We start from the raw sequence: 17,808 nt of genomic DNA, 5'->3' as shown, positions 1-17,808 counted from the left end.
GTTCCAAGAGCACTACCACTGAATGACGCATCCAACTCACGTACTTCTCCGACTCTAGATCCTCTTTCTTCTCGCGAGTTTGGATTTAAGGAATCACCCACAGCTGTGCAACCGCCAGCCAGAAGCAGTTCGTCTTCTACTATAACGCCTTCTAATGCCAACGTGGTCGCCATGGCGGGTGCGAACCCACGTTCTTTCGGATCGTTCATCATCATCCGAGTCGGTATTGTCTTCATCGTCTCCATCTCGGCTACTAGCATCAGTTTGCTCATCCCAGCTCTTTTTCCCTCGCCGGTAATCTTCGCTATCAAAAGGTACAATGGGCGGGGGTTGACGCCCAAGTCAGGAAGCGTATCGCTGTATACTCGGCACTATATCCAAGGGAGTTGCGAAACTTACGTGTAAGCTGCCGTTGGAGTAGTGTTGTGCGTGAAGCTAAGTCTGTTCCAATTATCTCCTCTCCACTCGTTGAGAATTCTCTGAACCCCACCATCCCAACTTCCGTTCATTTTTAAGAGTTCCCGAAGCTCCGAAAATTTCTCTTCACCCGGAGAAAGCACTAGAACACCAGAGTTGAATATATCAGGCCAACCTACATCCGGGGCAGCTGAAAACTCGTGGGGAATCGTAAATAGGTGGGACAAAGGTTGAACTGGAAGGAGGTTGGTGTCCAGAGATACAATTTATTTACGGTCGTCCGAGTCGGTATTGTGATCAGCAGCAGAAGGATGATGCCAATGAAATCCTGCCAGTCAGGTGGCTGACCTTTGCCATTAGACCAAGCGATAGCAAGGAGCAAGTTCTGCTCTTCAATCTCAAGTTTGTTGGGTTAGGCGCGCGCTTATCTGGCGCTTATAGCTGCACAGCTTTGGAAGTGGACGCTCAATTAGGCAAAGCAGGGATTTCAGACAGGTTTGCCTTTTTCGGCCTCCACCTTCTTGGCTCAATTCACAGGCTAATTATGGCTGATCTCAGTCTTTCTGTAACTCAACTGCAGGCTCTTCATACCCTTCTTCTTCTTCAAGGCTCCCATCTTTCTGATGACCTGAAGTCTCTGCCTGCCTGCCTTCAAGCTCAACTGGCCCTCAATTCCTCTGCTCCTTCTTTTCCTACCCCATCTCCTTCCCCAGAGAGACTCCCTAGGACCAGCAGTATTTCTTTGGCTAGAGCTAGACTTAGGTCTCCTGGGCTCCTTTCACAGCCTAGGACAACTTGTGAGGTGGGAATCCAGGTAGCAGACTCAGATTTGGCTCCAGAGGTACGCAATCACTCCTGACTATCCTGGGGAAACTGCTAAGTTAAGCTTTCCAGAACTTCTCGAGACCTCCTTCTCCTGCTTCTACCTCTGACTACGGAGCTGGCTCAGAGTTGGGAGGAGAAGGCCAAGGTCTGCGGGATGACGCCGGCGCAGCGAACTACGCTCCGGATACTGGCGCCAACTCCCGCAACCACAACAACTACAACAACTACGACGCCCACAACACCAGCAACAGCACCCACAACTACGCGCAGGATTCGCTCACGCAGGGCGCGCTCCCCAAGGCCTTAGACCAAGGCAAAGCTAAGGATGGAGCGCTCCTCGGCCACCCATTCTACTACGGGCCACAAGAAGATCCCGGCCTTGCCAACGAGAACCCTTTCCCCAGCGACCAGCATCGCGAAGATTCTGCAGACCCTGACTCACTCCTTGAAGCTCTCCTAGACGAGCTTCTCAACGACCGCGAATTGGACGACCGCAAATTGGACGACCGCAAATTGGGCGAACGTGAATGGGACGATCGCGAATGGGACGATGGCGAACGGGACAATCGTGAACGGGACGATCGCAAATGGGACGATCGCAAATTGGATGACCACGAATGGGATGATCGCGAATTGGATGATCGCGAATTGGATGACCGCGAATGGGACGACTGCGAATTGGGCGACCGCGAATTGGATGACCCCGACTTCAATACCCGCCAGGCCTGTGACTCTCATCAGAAGGAGGACGCAATCTTCCTCTCAGACTTAGACCCTCTAATCTTATCCCTATCAGAGGAGGAACAGAGGGGGCCCTTAGTCAACTCTACTGCAGGGCAGCCAGGCTCACGTACTGATCCTGTTTCTTCTCATTTTGCCACGGCACACGAAGATCCAGCCTCCCGCAAGCGACGACGTTTACGTGAATCTCTTGGGGAAGAGGTTCCTGCCAGGGTAGCGGTACCAGGGGTAGCTGACGCAAGACCAGATTGCAATCGTAACGGGGCCTCCGCTTCACGCAAGAGACTGCAGGTCAATCATCGGACCAACCTGGCTTCAGGAGAACGGGGGGAGGAGGAGGAGGAGGATACTGGACAGCAGTTTCTTTATGAAGCCAGCCTTCACCCCCGCGCTCCACCCAAAGAGGTTACCGATGCATCTTTGGGGTTAATGTTGCGTTTGACTGGGGGGGCTGGTTGGGGAACTGATGTTTGGGCAGAAGATATCCTACGAATTGTGGCTTGTGTGGATTGGGAGGAAGCATCCGGAGCGCTGAGTAGCTACTCCTTGCTTCATCTAGCTCAAAGATGTAGTAGGGCTGAAAAGATAGATACTGGGGCTACCTTTGTCAGAATGATGTGCGAACTGTTTCTGGCAGCAAAAGTGAACAGGTAAGCTTTTACTGAGTTTTTGGGAACTGTTTTTCAAGGCTCATTACAGTATACTTCACGAGAATTCCAAGGACGGGGCCCCACTCTCAAGTGCCTATCCCGCAATGACTAGCGTTGTAAGCGAAGGTATAACCCGAAATAATATGCATAATTGGTTGAACGCGGGCTCACGCTGGGGGCGTCTAGCTTCAGCCGGTAAGTGGAAAGGCTCAATTCTAGCGGTCACAGAGTAATTAATTTTGATTCAAAGGTTCTATCTATCTCTTGTTGATAATAGCTGGACAACCTGGTTTAGCTTCTAAATTAAGATCGAAAGCAGTTAGCAGTACTGTATTATTTGCTCTGTGTAACGACCTACGGTGGCCAGATAACCCTTGTGAGTGTATAGTTGAAGAACGAACAAAATTCCTCAAAACTCTTTAGTACCTAGGTCATTTGTGGCAGATCGTCTAGTTCCCGCTATCGCAAAATTACAAAAATTGATTCCTCTTCAGATCCCCACATTATATTCTCCTATTATTCAAAAACGGAAAAACATTCCCAAAATTCTTCTCTGCCAGGACCTTGTAACCAGTGATCGGTATTTTGATAGCTTTCACCAAAGGTGGTTTCATTGTTTTCCCTCAATACGCTAACAGTAATCTTTTAATTTTTCAGGGCCTCATTCAATCTCGCACGTAAAGAAGAAATATGGGAACCAGTTTTATCTTTTGCACCAGAGGAAGGAGACGATCCTATTTCTTTTAACAACCTTGGGAACCGATACCTTACCCAGTCATCTGGGGTTGAAGACATGGACCAAGACTTGGACGCCTGGGAACCTGGACTAGATTTCGACTATCGGGAGAGGGGAGAAGGATTTTCCACATCAGATAATCAGTTTGCTAGCTCCTACGGAGGGAGTCCTGAGGAGGGTAATATCCTTCAATTGAAGAGTTGGTTCAGAGAAGATTCGATTGGAAAGAGTAACCCGTTTCCAGCTAAAATATCTTCACGTAAAACTTGGACAGAAGAAAAACGCGCAGCAGCTTCGAAAGCTATTAGTCCTGGAAATACAGAAGAGTTGGCAGAAAAAGTTTGTTCTTATTACCCGCTTCTTGGATCATTATCTAACTTCCCTCCAGCTGAAGGATAGATACGACCAGGTTACGGGAAAGATTAGAAAAAATCAGAAATGGCTAAAAGTCCCTCAACATATTATCGCAGGGTAAGATAAATTCATTCTCCGTATTATTAGTGCTAAGTTTCTGCTCTGTGCTTATATAGGAGAGAGATTAACTTGTGGGATCAGGACGGCAAATTGATTTTCCACATCGATGGGACTCTCAGTTCAGAAGTCCGGACCAATCTGTTCAATTCTCTAAAGGCCTGGTGTCAAACAGCCAGCTTGTCTATGTTTGGCATGGATTTGAAGACTACGGATTCTTCCTCCAATACTGCTTTCACTGCTCTACATTTTTCCTACCACGCTAAATACGGGGTTAACGTAAGCTTTCGGAGTTTTCTTATTTCAGAATCTGAGCTAAGGGTTATATAGGGCAAAAATGCGCCAACAGATATCCATCCCCATTTGCTTAGAAGAACGGAAGAAAAAAAAACCAACACGTCTCAGTTTCACGTATACGCTTCAGCTGATATGAGAAGGTATCCAGAACCTTACGAGCTTTTGTGTATTGCTCTGGAAGATACTCTGGAATACATAGCCAGCAAGGTAAAAAAAGGATTTACGTGCGTAGGAACTGTTTACTAAATTTTTCGTCAGACTATTACCCGACTACCAGATTTCTTCCAAGGTTTGGCTGGGGAAATTGACATCGTTCCCCTTTACGATTCCACTCCAGGGCGCCCTTTCAGAAGTATTGTGATCAATCTCAACTGCGCCACCTTGGCTCATAAAGATCAGCAAGATCAAAAAGGTTGTATAGTTTTAGTGATCAGTAGTTGCTCAGGCGGGGAATTGTGTTTTTTTGAGCCAAAGTTGGTGCTGGAAATGTTTAACGGGGACTTTGTGGCTTTTCCTTCAAGACGCTACACACATTTCAATCTTCATTATCAAGGAATCAGATCTTCTCTAGTATTACATTCAGATAAAGATGGGGAATCCTACAAGAGAGACGGAAACGGCTGGGTTCACAACGATTTCGTATTGTAATAAATAAATATTCAATTTAGCCAGGGATTGTTAGACGCCCAATTCTACTGTCAACTCCTATGAAGCTGAATCCGCTACCTCATCGAGAACTTCCTTATTCTCCTCAGGTGTATCATGCCGCCTCTCTTCTGGAACACCTTTATTCTCCAGCTTCCACCTCACTTTCTGCAGGCAGCTTAGATGCACACCGCAGTATTTTTCACAAAAATGCGATTCATCAAGAAGCTATTCCCCTCTTGCTAGATATGGAGAACTGCGCAGATGAAGAGGGGCTGTCTTTAGACTGGATTAAGGGTGTCAGCCAACAGTTTGGAAAACTGTTGAGACGACTGGCAGAAGCGGAAGAGGCTGCTTTCGGGCGGTAAATTAGATTTTTCTGCGTTTGTCAAGGTCAAGTTCTAATACCTTCTGGCAGGGAGCAAACTAGTGTATCTTATTCAGAACCAGTATTCTTGGCCAAAACAGGAAGACGGGGCAGGCCCAGGAAATTGATTGCTCCTAGACTTCTACAGGAGGCTACTAATGGCGCAAGGAGGGTTACTCTTACCAAGCTAGCAAGTTGTCTTGGTATCCATAGACAGACACTCCGCACCCGTCTGAAGGAGAACGGCATTGACTATAGATTCTGCCCTATAACTAACGCAGACTTGGACAAATTAACTAAACGTTTCAAGGAAACAAACCCTGCATCTGGTCTTGGATATGTTATGGGCTTCCTACGACAAAAAGGTTATAGGCTTCAGCGTCAGCGGGTCAAGGACTCCCTGAAAAGAGTGGATCGCCTGGGCTCACGGCTCCGACGAAGACTTACGATTTCGCGTGGACTTTATAAAGTTCCCCGACCTCATGCGTTATGGCATCTGGATGGTCACCATAAGCTTATTTTCTGGGGTATAGTTATACATGGCATAGTAGATGGTTATAGCCGAACGGTATGTGTAGTTTTCTGTTCTTTTATTGTTCCTCCTTTACGCTCTCTACCTTCAGGTTGTAGGCTTGCAAGCTAGTTCGAACAATAAGGCTAGCACTGTTTTGAATCTCTTCACAGAAGCAGCTAAGAAATATGGAGTTCCCTCGCGGGTCAGACTAGATAGGGGAGGAGAGAATATTGAAGTCGCCACACTTATGGTATTTCTTCGAGGGCCAAACAGGGCTAGCGCTATGTGGGGATCTTCTACACATAATACCAAAATAGAGCGACTTTGGCCTGAAGTAGGTTCCCAGTTCGCTCGTCAGTGGAAAGCTTTCTTTTTACGTCTTGAGCGCCTTCACGGTCTCAAAAGAGAAGATCCTACTCATATATGGCTTCTTCAAACCCTTTTCCTACCTCTAATCAATGAAGACTGTCAGAAGTTTGTCAGTACTTGGAACTCTCACCCAATTTCTGGTCACGGGCACTACCAAACTCCCAACGTCAGTAAATTATAACCTTCCACTTTCACCTACTCAAACTTAGGTTACTAGGATTTACGCTTTTACGGAGAGCTGAAACATGGACGATACAACCCCCCGGCTTCCTCTGGAGCAGGTAAAGAAGCGGAAATATCTGTAATTGAACAGATACGTCAAGAGCAGGCCACTCATTACCGACACTGTCCAGTTCCCACCCCAAAACACCAATCACCTTTCACGCACCAACCAGAAAAGTTGCAGCTATTTTGTGAAGCTATTGAAGAGTTTGATCGCAGTAATGTAATACCTGCCAATTATCATCTGAGGGCAGAAGAATGGGAAAATGGCGAGTATCCTGCTTTTGAATTTATCAAAACTGGCAAGCGCGGTAGAAAAGAGCTTCGTATTGATCTTCCTCATTCTATCTGGATGCCTAGGGCTATACAGTGGGGACAGTATTTACATATTATGAATCACTTACTGTTTTCCGCTACTTAATCCTACTTACGCAGTCGCAAAAGGTTTCCTTTTGGAGGAAGGAGGTTGGCGCTTAAGTTGCCGCCCACTTGTGTCACGCACAAATCAACAAATCGCTAGAAGTTGGAAAGTAGGCTCAATTTCTATCCACTATGAGCACCTTAGCAGACCGGACAAAAAAGGTTACTGCAAAACAGAAACTTCAAAAGTCTATTTACACTCGTTCTTCCCGTTCCTCTCATGCTTCTAATTTATCCCGTTCTTCTAAACCTTCTCAACGCTCGGAGCCCCTTCCCTCTCATTTGCAGCCACCTCCTCCTTCCCAGATCTCTCAGCCCGCCAAGGCTGAGCGCAACAGCTCAAAAACTGAAAGAATCTTGAACGCTGCTACAGACATACAACGATCTGTCCGGCCTAACAGCGTTGTAATCAAATCAATGCTGGAAAGTGCTCAAGAGGCTTCTGACGGTTTAAAGAATAGAAGAAACACACAGGCTAAAGCTAAAGAAGTAATATTTACCCTTCTTTTTACTTTGGTTGCTATTCTTACCTTTACCCTCATAGGAAGATGACGAGAATGAAAATACATTTCAAGTGGGGGCTTTGTACGTTATTCCCGTGGGCGTTCAGTTAACCGTAAGTCCCAATTACTCTTAAACTGTTTATTTAGTCATTTGTTGTACAGAGAAATCGGAATAAGCTAGCTCTTGATGATCAATGTTTTGCGCTCAAAGGAGGTTCTTCTGGCTTGAAAATGAGTCCCCGTTTCTATAACGAGCTGGTTCAATCAGGCCTAGGTGCCCAATCTCAAAGGTTTAACAACCCAAGCCTTACATTCAAGAAGTCTATGTCGTTTGATGATATTATAACCCACCTTTGGCAGGCTCTTCCGTTACTCATGGAGCACCTGGACGACGACAATTCTGTGACAGCCAATCCTTTCCATCCCACTATCTATAGAAACGATGAACACAAGTTTCTGCCGAATCTTCTATTTTTTGTCAAGGAGGGGAGGCGTCTGGAGCATGTCGGGAACCAGCTTTTGTTCCCAAATGGACGTGATCTATTTGAGCTTTGCTTCAAAAGTAAAAAGACCGGCCTTCACGACAGGATCCTCTTCTTGGGTAGGTACCTATTTTCCTGGATAGAGTATCCACCTAGTCTCAATTTCTGTCGTAGCAACACTGGAGACTATTCCAACCTCCACTCAAAGGTTGTGGCGCACTGCTACAATTTTTTCCCGAGAGCAAGCCATAGATCCGGTAGTAGCTCTGGAGAGATTGAAAGCTCAAGATGAGACCGCTAAGAAAGATAGGAAAGGGAAGGGAAAGGCTTTATTTTTCCTAGCTTCTGACTCTGGATCGTCAGAATCTTCAAATGAGTTGGAGCCTGAATCACCTGCAGCTCTTTCATCAACTCAAAAGCTCAAGAGAAAGCGTAGTTCAGTTGATGATGAGGCTTTGGAGGAAAGAAACAGTAAAAGGCCCAAAAGTGAGTTGTATTGTTAGGAATATTACACGAACTTTTCTTACCTGTTTAGCTTCTCTAGCTAAGGAGTACATAGAGATTTCTGACCTGGATGAAAATAGTGCCAAGGTTAGATTCACAGACTCTGAGGATGAAGAAGAATCTTCAGAAGGAGTAAATGATCACGGTACAGTTCACTTCAGTTTTGGTGTTTACTATCTCTAAATATATTTCTGTTCAGGTGACCTGAAAGACCCTGGAATTGAAGACAGAGGTGACGAGGGTGATGAAGGTGATGAGGGTGAGGACAGCCCAGGCTTTAAGAAAGTTGAAGGTAAAATTATTTGATTCTGGGAAGAGTGAGACAAGGGAACTTATAAGTTACGTAGTGAGCCTCAAAGATGAGTCTAGACGTTACAGTTCTAGTTCTGGCTCCTCGACTGCATCCTCAGAGCAAGATGCTGGTAAGGACAGAGTTGACGAGGATGATGATGACGAGGAAGAGGATAGTTGGGACAACTGGACTTAGGCTTTGAATGTTCTCATCTGATTGCTTGCTTTACTACTTACTCCCTCACAATCCCTTATACCCTTGTTAGCGCTAGCGATTCCGGACAAAGGATTCTATCTCCAAGTCACTCTTTATTGCACTTTCTCTTCTAGCATTATCGAACCTACCGGCTTATACACAGTACATTCCTGACTCATTACAATGAGCTTAATAGTATTCAATGTACAGAAAATGTTACTTAGGCTTGAAATATTCAGCTTACAGTCGTAAGTTATATATCATGGAGAGGTTTAGTTTTCAACAAAGCTACCCACGTTTTCAACGGGGGACTATTTTTTACGCTACTTCTTGGAGTCTAAATTACATTTTCTGTGGCAAATTGTTCTTTTGTGCTGAACAAAAAGAATTTGCGCTGACAAGAAAAAGTCGGGCGCACCATGAACAAGTCGCGCTCATGTGAAAAAGTCGGGCTACCGGGGAAAAATTCCCGCGGATTTTTTCGCCACTTGGACTAGCATAGGCACTGGGCTCAAAGACAGTATTAGGTACTATTTGTAACGAGCTGAAAATTACCCTGAAAGGAAATTTCAAGTATGGTTAGCTGGATATTCAGAACTGCGACCCGCGGCGCGGTTCTGCGTAGCATGTTTTTTTCTTGATTTATTGTGATGGTTGGTATCACGAATGGAACGATAAGAAAAAAAAAATCAGACCATCTGGGTCGACGCAGTTTTCTGCTCAGTGCTCTCTGCAAAGTGGAATTGTCGTGTGAACACCGACCTGTGCGCGGCAAGCTCTCCGGCATTTGGTTCAGTACATAATCAAAGTTTGGTAATTTGCCTTTCTGTTCTTACGGCTTAACCCTTCTCTTCCGCCTCGTCTCTTTCCTTCGACACCCTTCTAGATCCTCCCTCTTTTCCCTTCTTGCATAGAGCTTGTACATAGTACGACCATTCTACCATATTCTATACCCTTCTGCAACAGCTTATTCCCCACATAGTCCCTGGCTCTCTCGATCACGATCGTTCAACTATATAATTGACGACCTTTCCACCAAACGATAACCGCAGCCATGCCGCCTACAAAATCCATATACGACGAGCGTGTAGAGTTATTGGATGAACTTATGGATTTGCCATTAAAGGGTTTCCCTGATATGTGAATACTTCCTTGTCGCTGCGTATGATGTGAACTATAACCTTTTCTTCAAGTGACGCTACACCAAGCTCTGGGATTACTTCTCTTCCTACACCACATGCAAACGAGCATCCTGCCCTTGAAGATTCTGTACAACCTCCTCGTCATGAGTACGTCGTTGCTTTCGTGCCATTCACACGGCGGCGACATTAACCCTACTGAACAGAACTGCTCATTCCGAGCATCAACACATTATCTATCCAGCTGCTCCTCTTATTAAGGATTTAGACTCTTTCACTGAAGGGACAGGCGGCAGCTTTGACTTTCTCATGGACGAGAACTCCTTCGAAACTGCTCATCCTTTGAATTCATTGTCCCTCTCTCTTCTGCCTCCCCAAGTATCTTTGTCAATAGAGTCGTGGAGGGAAGATGTCTACCACAACTCCCCCGACTCGTCACAGTTTTCATCACGGACTGAGGAACCCGTCGACTCTGATTCCTCGTCATCGGATACATCTTCATCTCATTTCAAACGACCTCGGTCCGTCGCTTCTGACGACGTTGCCAGGCGAACGAAGCCTAGGGCCCAATCTATGTCGTCCTCACCGTACACGACCATCACGCAATTTTATCGCGGTGTCGAACCTCCGACCGCCGATGTCCGGCCCTTCGTTCGTCCCCAGTTGCGACGAACACGTTCTCTCCCCCTTCGGCCAGACTGACAAAAGTAGAAGTTGATGAATAATATCATCTCGATTAGCAACCATTTATCTGTGCTCACGCGCCAGCCAGTATATCTCTCAGCATATTTATGCTTCATATATCCGGGGTCGAAAGGGGGACCTTGTTCATGCTCACTGCTCATTGCTCATTGCTCACTGTTCACCCACCATCAACATTTCACCACTCCACAGATTTCCCTTTGAACACCCCAACTCTCCTAAAGGCTTCAATGGCTTCAATGCCCTAAATTCCCCTTTTCCTGAATGCTTGTTTCCTTTCCAACTTTGAACCAATCCCCAAATCATTTGCCTAATTCCTCCTGTTGTACTCGAACAGTGTTACTCACAGCTATAACTTGATACCACATATGGGGTGTCGTAAATTGCGGAAGCACCGAGAATTCATACACGTTGATCAGAAGGGGTTATATCGGCGATATACACGTAGGACTTATCTCTATGTACATTGCCGTAATATAGATAAGATACCAAATCCTGTAAAGGATAAGGATATGTAATTTATCTTCGATCAGAATTTCTGACCTTGTATTACAAAGAAACACGTACCACGTGGTCATCGCGTATGTTTGAATCTTTCTTCGTTGATCGCAACCTCCGTCGGAATTAGTACACTGTCCTCTCTCAGATGCCTGCAAAGTCAACTTTTTCTCTCGATGATGTACCAGCTGCGATAGCTGCTAGATTTGACGAGGCCCAAAAATCTCTAGCCAATCACCGGAAAAACTGCGTCGCATTACACAAACTCCATGTTCAAGCTTCCAGAGTCAAGGATCCTGGGAAGAAGAATGAGGATGCATTGACGGGAGAATGGGCTTTTGGCGATGCCTTCATTGATATGGTCAACAGAACTCTTGCTATGAAGAAGGGAGCATTCGCAGATCGTATCGTTCGATTTGTGGGTAGTTATGTGAAGATGATGAACGACAAGGGTGAGTCGCACTCACAATGCACCGTTACTTTGACCTGATCTGCTGATTAGTTACGGAGGATCGCACACAAGCCGAGAATCAGGAGGAAACATTCGCTTCAAGATTTGTTACTCGACTCTTGGAATGGTTGTTCCAAGGCTTCAAGGCAAAGAACAAAATGGTTAGACAGAGGTCAATACAGCTGGTGATAGAGATGATGGCAAACTTTGGAGAGATCGAGTACGTGTTATTCTGAACATGGAAACCACGAGACTCAGGATAGGCCCATATAGTGAATCCACTTATAATCAACTTCGTGATAATCTCATTGAGCGGTTGTGCGACAAGGAGCCATTGATTCGTGCTCATGCTGCCATCGCGCTTTCCAAACTCGTTGGGACCGAGGACCCAGAGGAGCTCAAACAGGGAGAGAAGACTTGCCTGGACTTACTATTAGAGTGTACACAATACGACACCGCCCCGTGAGCATATCCACCACCTACCCTATTAAATGCTTATCCATGCCTAGTGAAGTACGCCGAGCCGCACTTATCAATCTCCCTGTCACGCCCGAAACACTTCCGGTCATCATAACACGCACAAGGGACACGGATACCCTTACGCGGAAGCTGGCGTATAGCTCGGTGCTCGAACCAAAGCTCGGTCATCCTCGACATTTGACTATTGCTCAGAGGGAGGATATCACCAAGGTTGGTTTGGGTGATAGGGAAGCAACCGTTCGGGTAGCTGCAGGCAATATGATAACCAAATGGCTGGATATTGCTATGAGTGAGCAAGATCCACCTGGTCAACCCCCGGAGACGTGGGTAGGAGATGACGGGGGTGTGATGAAGGGATTTATCAACTTTTTGACATTTTTCGATGTCGTTGGCCCCGGTGAAGCTATCGCAGTCGACGCAATGCTTTCCGTGTTCACTACAAAGCCAGCGCTTCTAGACGCATTCGTTTTCAACGGTAAGCCTCACTTTCTCATTCATGTACGTCTTGCCGACGCATGTTTTGTAGATGACTTTTGGGCGAACCTTATACCCGAGTCCGCTGTTCTCGCTCGTGTGTTTGTCGATCAATGTCTACAGTCCAAGAGCGAAAATCGTTTGGAAGACGCTGCAATACCAGTCGTCACTGCTTTTGCTTTTCACATTCAAGAAGCCTACAATGCATTGCTGTCATTGATGCAGGAGATGGACTTTTTGCAAATCGGGGAACCGGACGATGAAGAGAGTGAGGCGAGAGAGGAGGAACTAGCAAAAAAGGAGCTAATTCTCGGAGAATTACTGAGAATAGCGTTGAATTTGGATTACATGGATGAGATTGGAAGACGGAAAGTGTTTTCCGTTGTCAGTGAGTTTCTTGCTCGATTCCGGTTTGAAACAAACTGATGTTCTTTCGTAGAGGATATGCTCGCACATCCACACCTTCCGCCAGGACTCATTGAACATTGTCTCGATGTTTTGTCGAAAATACTCCCATCCGAGCGCGAATTGATTCGCATAGTGGTTGAAATTATCATCGAGCTTCGCGATGATGATGAAGTCGAACCTGTCATTGATGATGTGCGTGTCTAGCAAATCACTTTAGATTGATCCAACTCACATTTAAGACAGAATTTTGACGGTAGCCGCTCAGATATCACTCAGAAAGAACGATCTATGCGAAGAAGCAAGGATCGACATGAAATGACTCCCGAAGAACAACAACAGAATGATTTGACTGACATGCGTTGTCTTGTGCTTTGCATCGGAATGCTTGAGCGGGTCAACGGAGTACGTTTTCAGCGTGTTCCTCTCAGAAATATCTTCTAATTGACACAATCCAGACTTTCGAAGACAACTCAACCCTTGAAGGTATTCTCACTGATCTAATCGTGCCTGCAGTCAAACGTAAGGAGCTTGCACTCCGCGAGAAAGGCCTAGTTGCTTTGGGGTTGTGTTGCCTCATCGCGCATAACATGGCAACAAACTCGTTCCAGTTATTCTTAAACCAGGTGCAAACCGCACCTGAGGATTTGAAACTAAAGGTCCTCCAGATTGTTTTTGACCTGTTAGTCGTGTACGATCGCGATTTTTTGGGAAGGTCAGAGGAGATCGTGAGTGACGCTTACCTTTTGCCAAAAGGTTCTCTCTTCTGAACCATTCTCGCGTACACAGTCACGTCAAATTATCTCCTTCATTCTTCAAACTCTTGACTCGGAGGAATCTCCCGCCATACAATCCGTGCTTTGCACAGGAATGTGTAAACTCCTTCTTTTGGGGCAGGTCACGGATTCAAAGGTTTGCACAGTGAATCAACCACAGCCAACTGACTGAATCTGTGCAGGTTCTTCTAAGCCTCGCACTGATCTACATCTCTCCATCGACAATGGACAACGCCGAGCTGAAACAGTGTTTATCGTATTTCTTTCCGGTGTATTGTTACTCATCTAGGGAGAATCAGAACAGAATGCAGTCGGTGGGTGAGGTCAATATGTCCGTCTGGATCCTGACATTCAGTTGTTCGGTTTTCGTCCTACTTAGATTTTCAGCGAGGCGTTTGACCTTGCCTCGCGGATGCACGAATATCTCGAGGATGAACAGAAAGAAGACCCGAAATTGGTGTCTTTACACCAGTTTGGACTCTTGATGATCGACTGGACGGATATGACGAAGTTGGTAGAAAAAGTTCCTCCACCCAAACCCTCCGATCGCAACCCGCATGCCGATTTAGCTCTGCAACTCCTCTTGGCATTGTATGATTCGGAACGGAGCGATGACACCAGGAAGGCGTTCTGCCAATTCCTGGGGCAATTACAATTCTTTCCCTCGAAAGAGCTAGGGTTGGAACTGGACAATCGGACTGTATTGAAGTTGAATATCCTGATAGAGAATTTGCAAGAAGTGAGTAATCCTACTCAAAGCCGAATGTTCTTGTCTTCATGCTGTACACTGTAGCAATGTCCGTTCGACGATGCCTCTCTTGACCGTACTTTCAAACGCGTCAAAGATCGTTTCCAAAAAGGCTTCGGGAGACGTTTGGAGAATATCGATCCCGGGCGATATGTGGATGCGGAGTTCGAGAAATTCTATGAGGACATAGGCATGGAAGTGCCAGAGGCGACAGGGGAACCGATAAACGAAGAATTGTTCCACGAAGAGCCGACGATTGAGTCTGTGGCCAATGCCATCGAAGTGTCAGATGTTGAAGAAGAAGATGAAGAGTATGTTAAAGAGTATGTTGAAGAAGAGGATACGACAGATACGGTTGCAGAAGATCTCGACAAAGCCAAAGAGGCTGAAGAGACGTTCGAAATCACTGAAAAAGAAGAAGAAGCAGTCTACAGAGGATGAGGATGCAGTGGAGACAGGAGAGCAGCAGCTGGAGAAAGAAGATGATGATGAGGAGGACCAAACGCAACCTTCGAAGACACAATCAAAACTGAAGGGTGTGTCAGCCGGGGCGAAGTCCAAGTCCAGGTTTACTAGAAGCTCAAAATCCTCAAATGGCCACCCGGACGAGGAAGATGAAGAGGATGTTCAAATTGCCAAGGCACCTGCTCGGAGAGGCAGGAGTCGTCGGACAGGTAAGATGGATACAGAACAGAATACGGATGCAAGGCAGAAACGGCGGTCCGCAGAAGCGAAAGAAGTCCTCCTGCCGCTAAAACCTTCGTCTGTGGTCACGACATCCCCGATGAAGAAGGCCGGAAAGTAAGCATTAAATTTTGGTTCTTCGTTCGTTCAAAGACTAATTGATACATCTATACACAGAAGAACGCGCGCATCACAGAGGGAGAGCCAAGCGGGACCTTCTACTGAGCCTGTTAGTCCAATACGGAAGAAGAGAGCTGGAGGCAGAAGCCGGTCTAGGCGGGAGGCAGAGCAAGAGCAAGAGCCTGAACGAGATGCGTCTCCTTCTCCCAAGCCGAAAACGAGGTCAAAACCGAGGGTAACACCAAAACGGGGGAGAGGATCCAGGGCCGTTGCGGCAAGTTGGTCCGGAGATGCTCCGGAAGAGGAAGAAGTGGCAGGCGATGAACTCGCGGAACGAGAGGATAATGACGATGAAGAGCAGGAAGATGAACAAAAGGAGGAGGAGGAGGAGGCTCAGAGACAGCCGTCGCCTTCCCCGATACCACAAGCAAAATCGACAAGATCAAGCCGTGCTTCGACGCGATCTAGAGCGTCTGGTCAAGTATCGACGAAAGCAAACGAGAAAGTCTCGAAGCAAAGCAGACCAGAAGGAAAAGAGAATGGAGCGTCAACTGCGAAAGCTAAGTTGAAGGAGAGAGCGAAAGAGGGGGCTTCAGCTGAATCTTCTAAACCCCCGGCCACACGGACACGGACGCGCAGCAGTAGGCGAAAGCAGGAGAAGGAAATGGAAGTGGATGGCTTCGATTCAGATATCTAATCTCTTGGGTGATTCATGCATTTGTTGTTTTTTATGTGTTACCATTGGGTGCATGGGTGGCGTCATTTATAGACTAAATTATTCGCTGTCGGAATAACGTAGAAACAGTTTCTCTGCTTTCAACGATGTATTCATCTGATGCTGTCATTTTTTGTCACAGTATTTTGAAGGACTTCGTACAGTATATGTTCGAAAATTTTGATGTACACTAGTGCAATGATGGATTCTATGCTCTGGAGTCATTTCCCCTGGTGAACTCAAAATCATGTCTGCAGTCCATTTTTTCACCCTCACTGGTATTTCATGATCTTTCAACGAGAGCACCATCGACAATGAAGGCAGCTAGTTTCAATGACACTAAAATTTAACGGTGAAGACTCGGCAACTGATATTTGTTGCTTTAGTGCTCTTCTTGTGACTTCCTATCTGTGAGTGGAACGTACTAGGGAGGGAAGATCGTAAGGAGCTCACGAGCCCAGGCCAAAAGATACGAAAAGCAAGGGGGCCGCGAGAGAATGAGACAGACAAAGCAGAAAGTGAAGACTCACTCTTACACCCATAACTTCCGTCTGTGTGATCTTTCCTGATTCATCCTTGTCGATGTGGTAGATGTTTTGCTTATAGGTTCCAATCTGGTAGTAAGACGTAGAGTTGTTGAAAAGAGTCGAACCAGCGATGTACATTGTGAGGTTTGACTACTCACCGGGATGAACATCCTTCCACCAGGCGCGAGCTGGTCCACTAGTGCTTGGGGAAGCTCCGGAGCAGCAGCACCCACGTGTATGGCATCATAAGGCGCATTTGGCGGGTAACCTGGATGAAAGCTGTTTAATGCGAGTTCTGTACATATGAACACAACGAACCTAAACGTCCGTCACCTGTAACCATTTCAATTTGTCCTTTCTCCAGTGCCTCTCCGAGTCCGTCATGCTTGAGGTTAGAAATGGACCAGTCAGTAAGCTCGGAGACGTGTTCGATACCGATTATCAGTGGCTTTGACTTTGCGTCAGAGTCTGACAAAGATGGTTTGTGGCCATGTGGATCCTCGATGAGATGGTATAAGACGGCGCTTAGATAGCCTGAGCCGCTTCCGACGTCGAGGACCCGACCGCCTGGAGGGAGATACGGAAGTAGATGAGAGGCTGCGTAAGCGTGCTGTCGGTTAGAATTAGATGTGAAGTGAAGAGGAAGTAGGTCATTGATTGCAAGAACGCACCATATGAGGAGCGCTGATTGTTGCGCCATGCCCAATAGTCCTGGAGGAGATAACGCTTCAGCGCGGCTATGAAGGTGTATATACGTATTTCTCGTTTGCATACTGTGGGGAATCTTCATATGCATCTCTTTTATCCCGGACATAATTCGCTCTGTCGACCTTTTTCATTGCTCGTGCGATACGGTCACTGGCGCATTCAGCTTCGCTTTTGTTGCCATCTACTACATCACCCACTACCTTCCCAAGAATTCCGTTCCGGAGCATGTTATCGATGAGCTCTGCGTTAGAGGAGCCTGATGATGTCCATGCCATGGAGTCGATGTTCTTCGGGGATCTTCTGAATCGGCGTAAGAGTTCAATAAAGAAGGATGCGATTCTTATATCGTGCACTGAAGTTTTCTTCAGTGCACATTGGAAGAAATGAAGGGTATGACGTTCTCGTGCGAAAATCACCTCTACTGTAACCAAAATTACGATACAACGCTCGCTCAGCCTTCGTTTCGCGAGTTAATTTCCTGAGCTTATGTGGTAGGCGATCTGGCAGGTCGGCAAGATATGAGATGCAATTTGAAGGCAGTGGCAAGGGAACAAGATCAGTCCATGAGTGTGTATGGTTGTGTATGGTGGACCAATAGATTTGTTGTCAAAGAAATTGGTATGACATTTCAGCGTTAAGCTTGAAGCTTGAAGCTTGACGCCCTCTTCGGTCCTTGTAAGTATCTTGGCCTGATGAATAGATAAATAGAAATGTTCTGTAGCGCAACACTG

The 17,808-nt window shown here is 46.4% G+C and overlaps 6 protein-coding genes across 6 annotated transcripts; 5 read left to right on the top strand and 1 right to left on the bottom strand.

Moving 5' to 3' along the window:
- Nucleotides 1–171: 171 nt before the first annotated feature.
- Nucleotides 172–4,785, top strand: C8R40DRAFT_1067029 (uncharacterized protein; the record flags this gene model as incomplete). Its single annotated transcript, XM_046225852.1, has 13 exons — nt 172–294; nt 315–401; nt 517–635; nt 778–912; nt 976–1,258; nt 1,312–2,633; nt 2,683–2,828; nt 2,929–3,009; nt 3,078–3,213; nt 3,291–3,708; nt 3,758–3,840; nt 3,900–4,119; nt 4,396–4,785. The coding sequence occupies 13 exons, from the start codon at nt 172–174 to the stop codon at nt 4,783–4,785; spliced, it is 3,543 nt and encodes a 1,180-aa protein (XP_046089700.1).
- Nucleotides 4,786–7,091: 2,306 nt separating this feature from the next.
- On the top strand, nt 7,092–8,825 carry C8R40DRAFT_1219061 (uncharacterized protein; the record flags this gene model as incomplete). Its single annotated transcript, XM_046233249.1, has 7 exons — nt 7,092–7,163; nt 7,219–7,290; nt 7,340–7,778; nt 7,834–8,145; nt 8,195–8,308; nt 8,363–8,455; nt 8,511–8,825. The coding sequence occupies 7 exons, from the start codon at nt 7,092–7,094 to the stop codon at nt 8,648–8,650; spliced, it is 1,242 nt and encodes a 413-aa protein (XP_046089699.1). The 3' UTR covers nt 8,651–8,825.
- Nucleotides 8,826–9,704: 879 nt separating this feature from the next.
- On the top strand, nt 9,705–10,491 carry C8R40DRAFT_1167329 (uncharacterized protein; the record flags this gene model as incomplete). The annotated part of the gene is made up of 3 exons (XM_046230998.1): nt 9,705–9,790; nt 9,844–9,939; nt 9,996–10,491. The coding sequence occupies 3 exons, from the start codon at nt 9,705–9,707 to the stop codon at nt 10,489–10,491; spliced, it is 678 nt and encodes a 225-aa protein (XP_046089698.1).
- Nucleotides 10,492–11,137: 646 nt separating this feature from the next.
- Nucleotides 11,138–14,368, top strand: C8R40DRAFT_1038259 (nuclear condensing complex subunit; the record flags this gene model as incomplete). Its single annotated transcript, XM_046223741.1, has 11 exons — nt 11,138–11,464; nt 11,524–11,660; nt 11,714–11,902; nt 11,950–12,395; nt 12,447–12,782; nt 12,834–12,994; nt 13,046–13,204; nt 13,258–13,527; nt 13,589–13,711; nt 13,758–13,889; nt 13,955–14,368. The coding sequence occupies 11 exons, from the start codon at nt 11,138–11,140 to the stop codon at nt 14,366–14,368; spliced, it is 2,694 nt and encodes an 897-aa protein (XP_046089697.1).
- Nucleotides 14,369–14,407: 39 nt separating this feature from the next.
- On the top strand, nt 14,408–16,058 carry C8R40DRAFT_773889 (uncharacterized protein). Its single transcript, XM_046236177.1, has 2 exons — nt 14,408–15,124; nt 15,185–16,058. Exons 1-2 carry the CDS (start codon nt 14,595–14,597, stop codon nt 15,822–15,824), a joined length of 1,170 nt encoding a protein of 389 aa, XP_046089696.1. The 5' UTR covers nt 14,408–14,594; the 3' UTR covers nt 15,825–16,058.
- A 166-nt stretch (nt 16,059–16,224) lies between these two features.
- C8R40DRAFT_1263377 (protein-L-isoaspartate O-methyltransferase) lies at nt 16,225–17,782 on the bottom strand (the record flags this gene model as incomplete). Its single annotated transcript, XM_046233863.1, has 6 exons — nt 17,144–17,782; nt 17,041–17,080; nt 16,688–16,979; nt 16,528–16,637; nt 16,373–16,456; nt 16,225–16,266 (listed from the first exon to the last, which is right to left on the bottom strand). The coding sequence occupies exons 1-6, from the start codon at nt 17,350–17,352 to the stop codon at nt 16,225–16,227; spliced, it is 777 nt and encodes a 258-aa protein (XP_046089695.1). The 5' UTR covers nt 17,353–17,782.
- Nucleotides 17,783–17,808: the final 26 nt, after the last annotated feature.

The sequence above is a fragment of the Lentinula edodes genome, assembly GCF_021015755.1.
Source record: "Lentinula edodes strain Le(Bin) 0899 ss11 chromosome Unknown C8R40scaffold_6, whole genome shotgun sequence".
In the NCBI taxonomy this organism is placed as follows: Eukaryota; Fungi; Basidiomycota; class Agaricomycetes; order Agaricales; family Omphalotaceae; genus Lentinula; species Lentinula edodes.
This window is presented reverse-complemented; position numbering and strand designations above follow the sequence as displayed.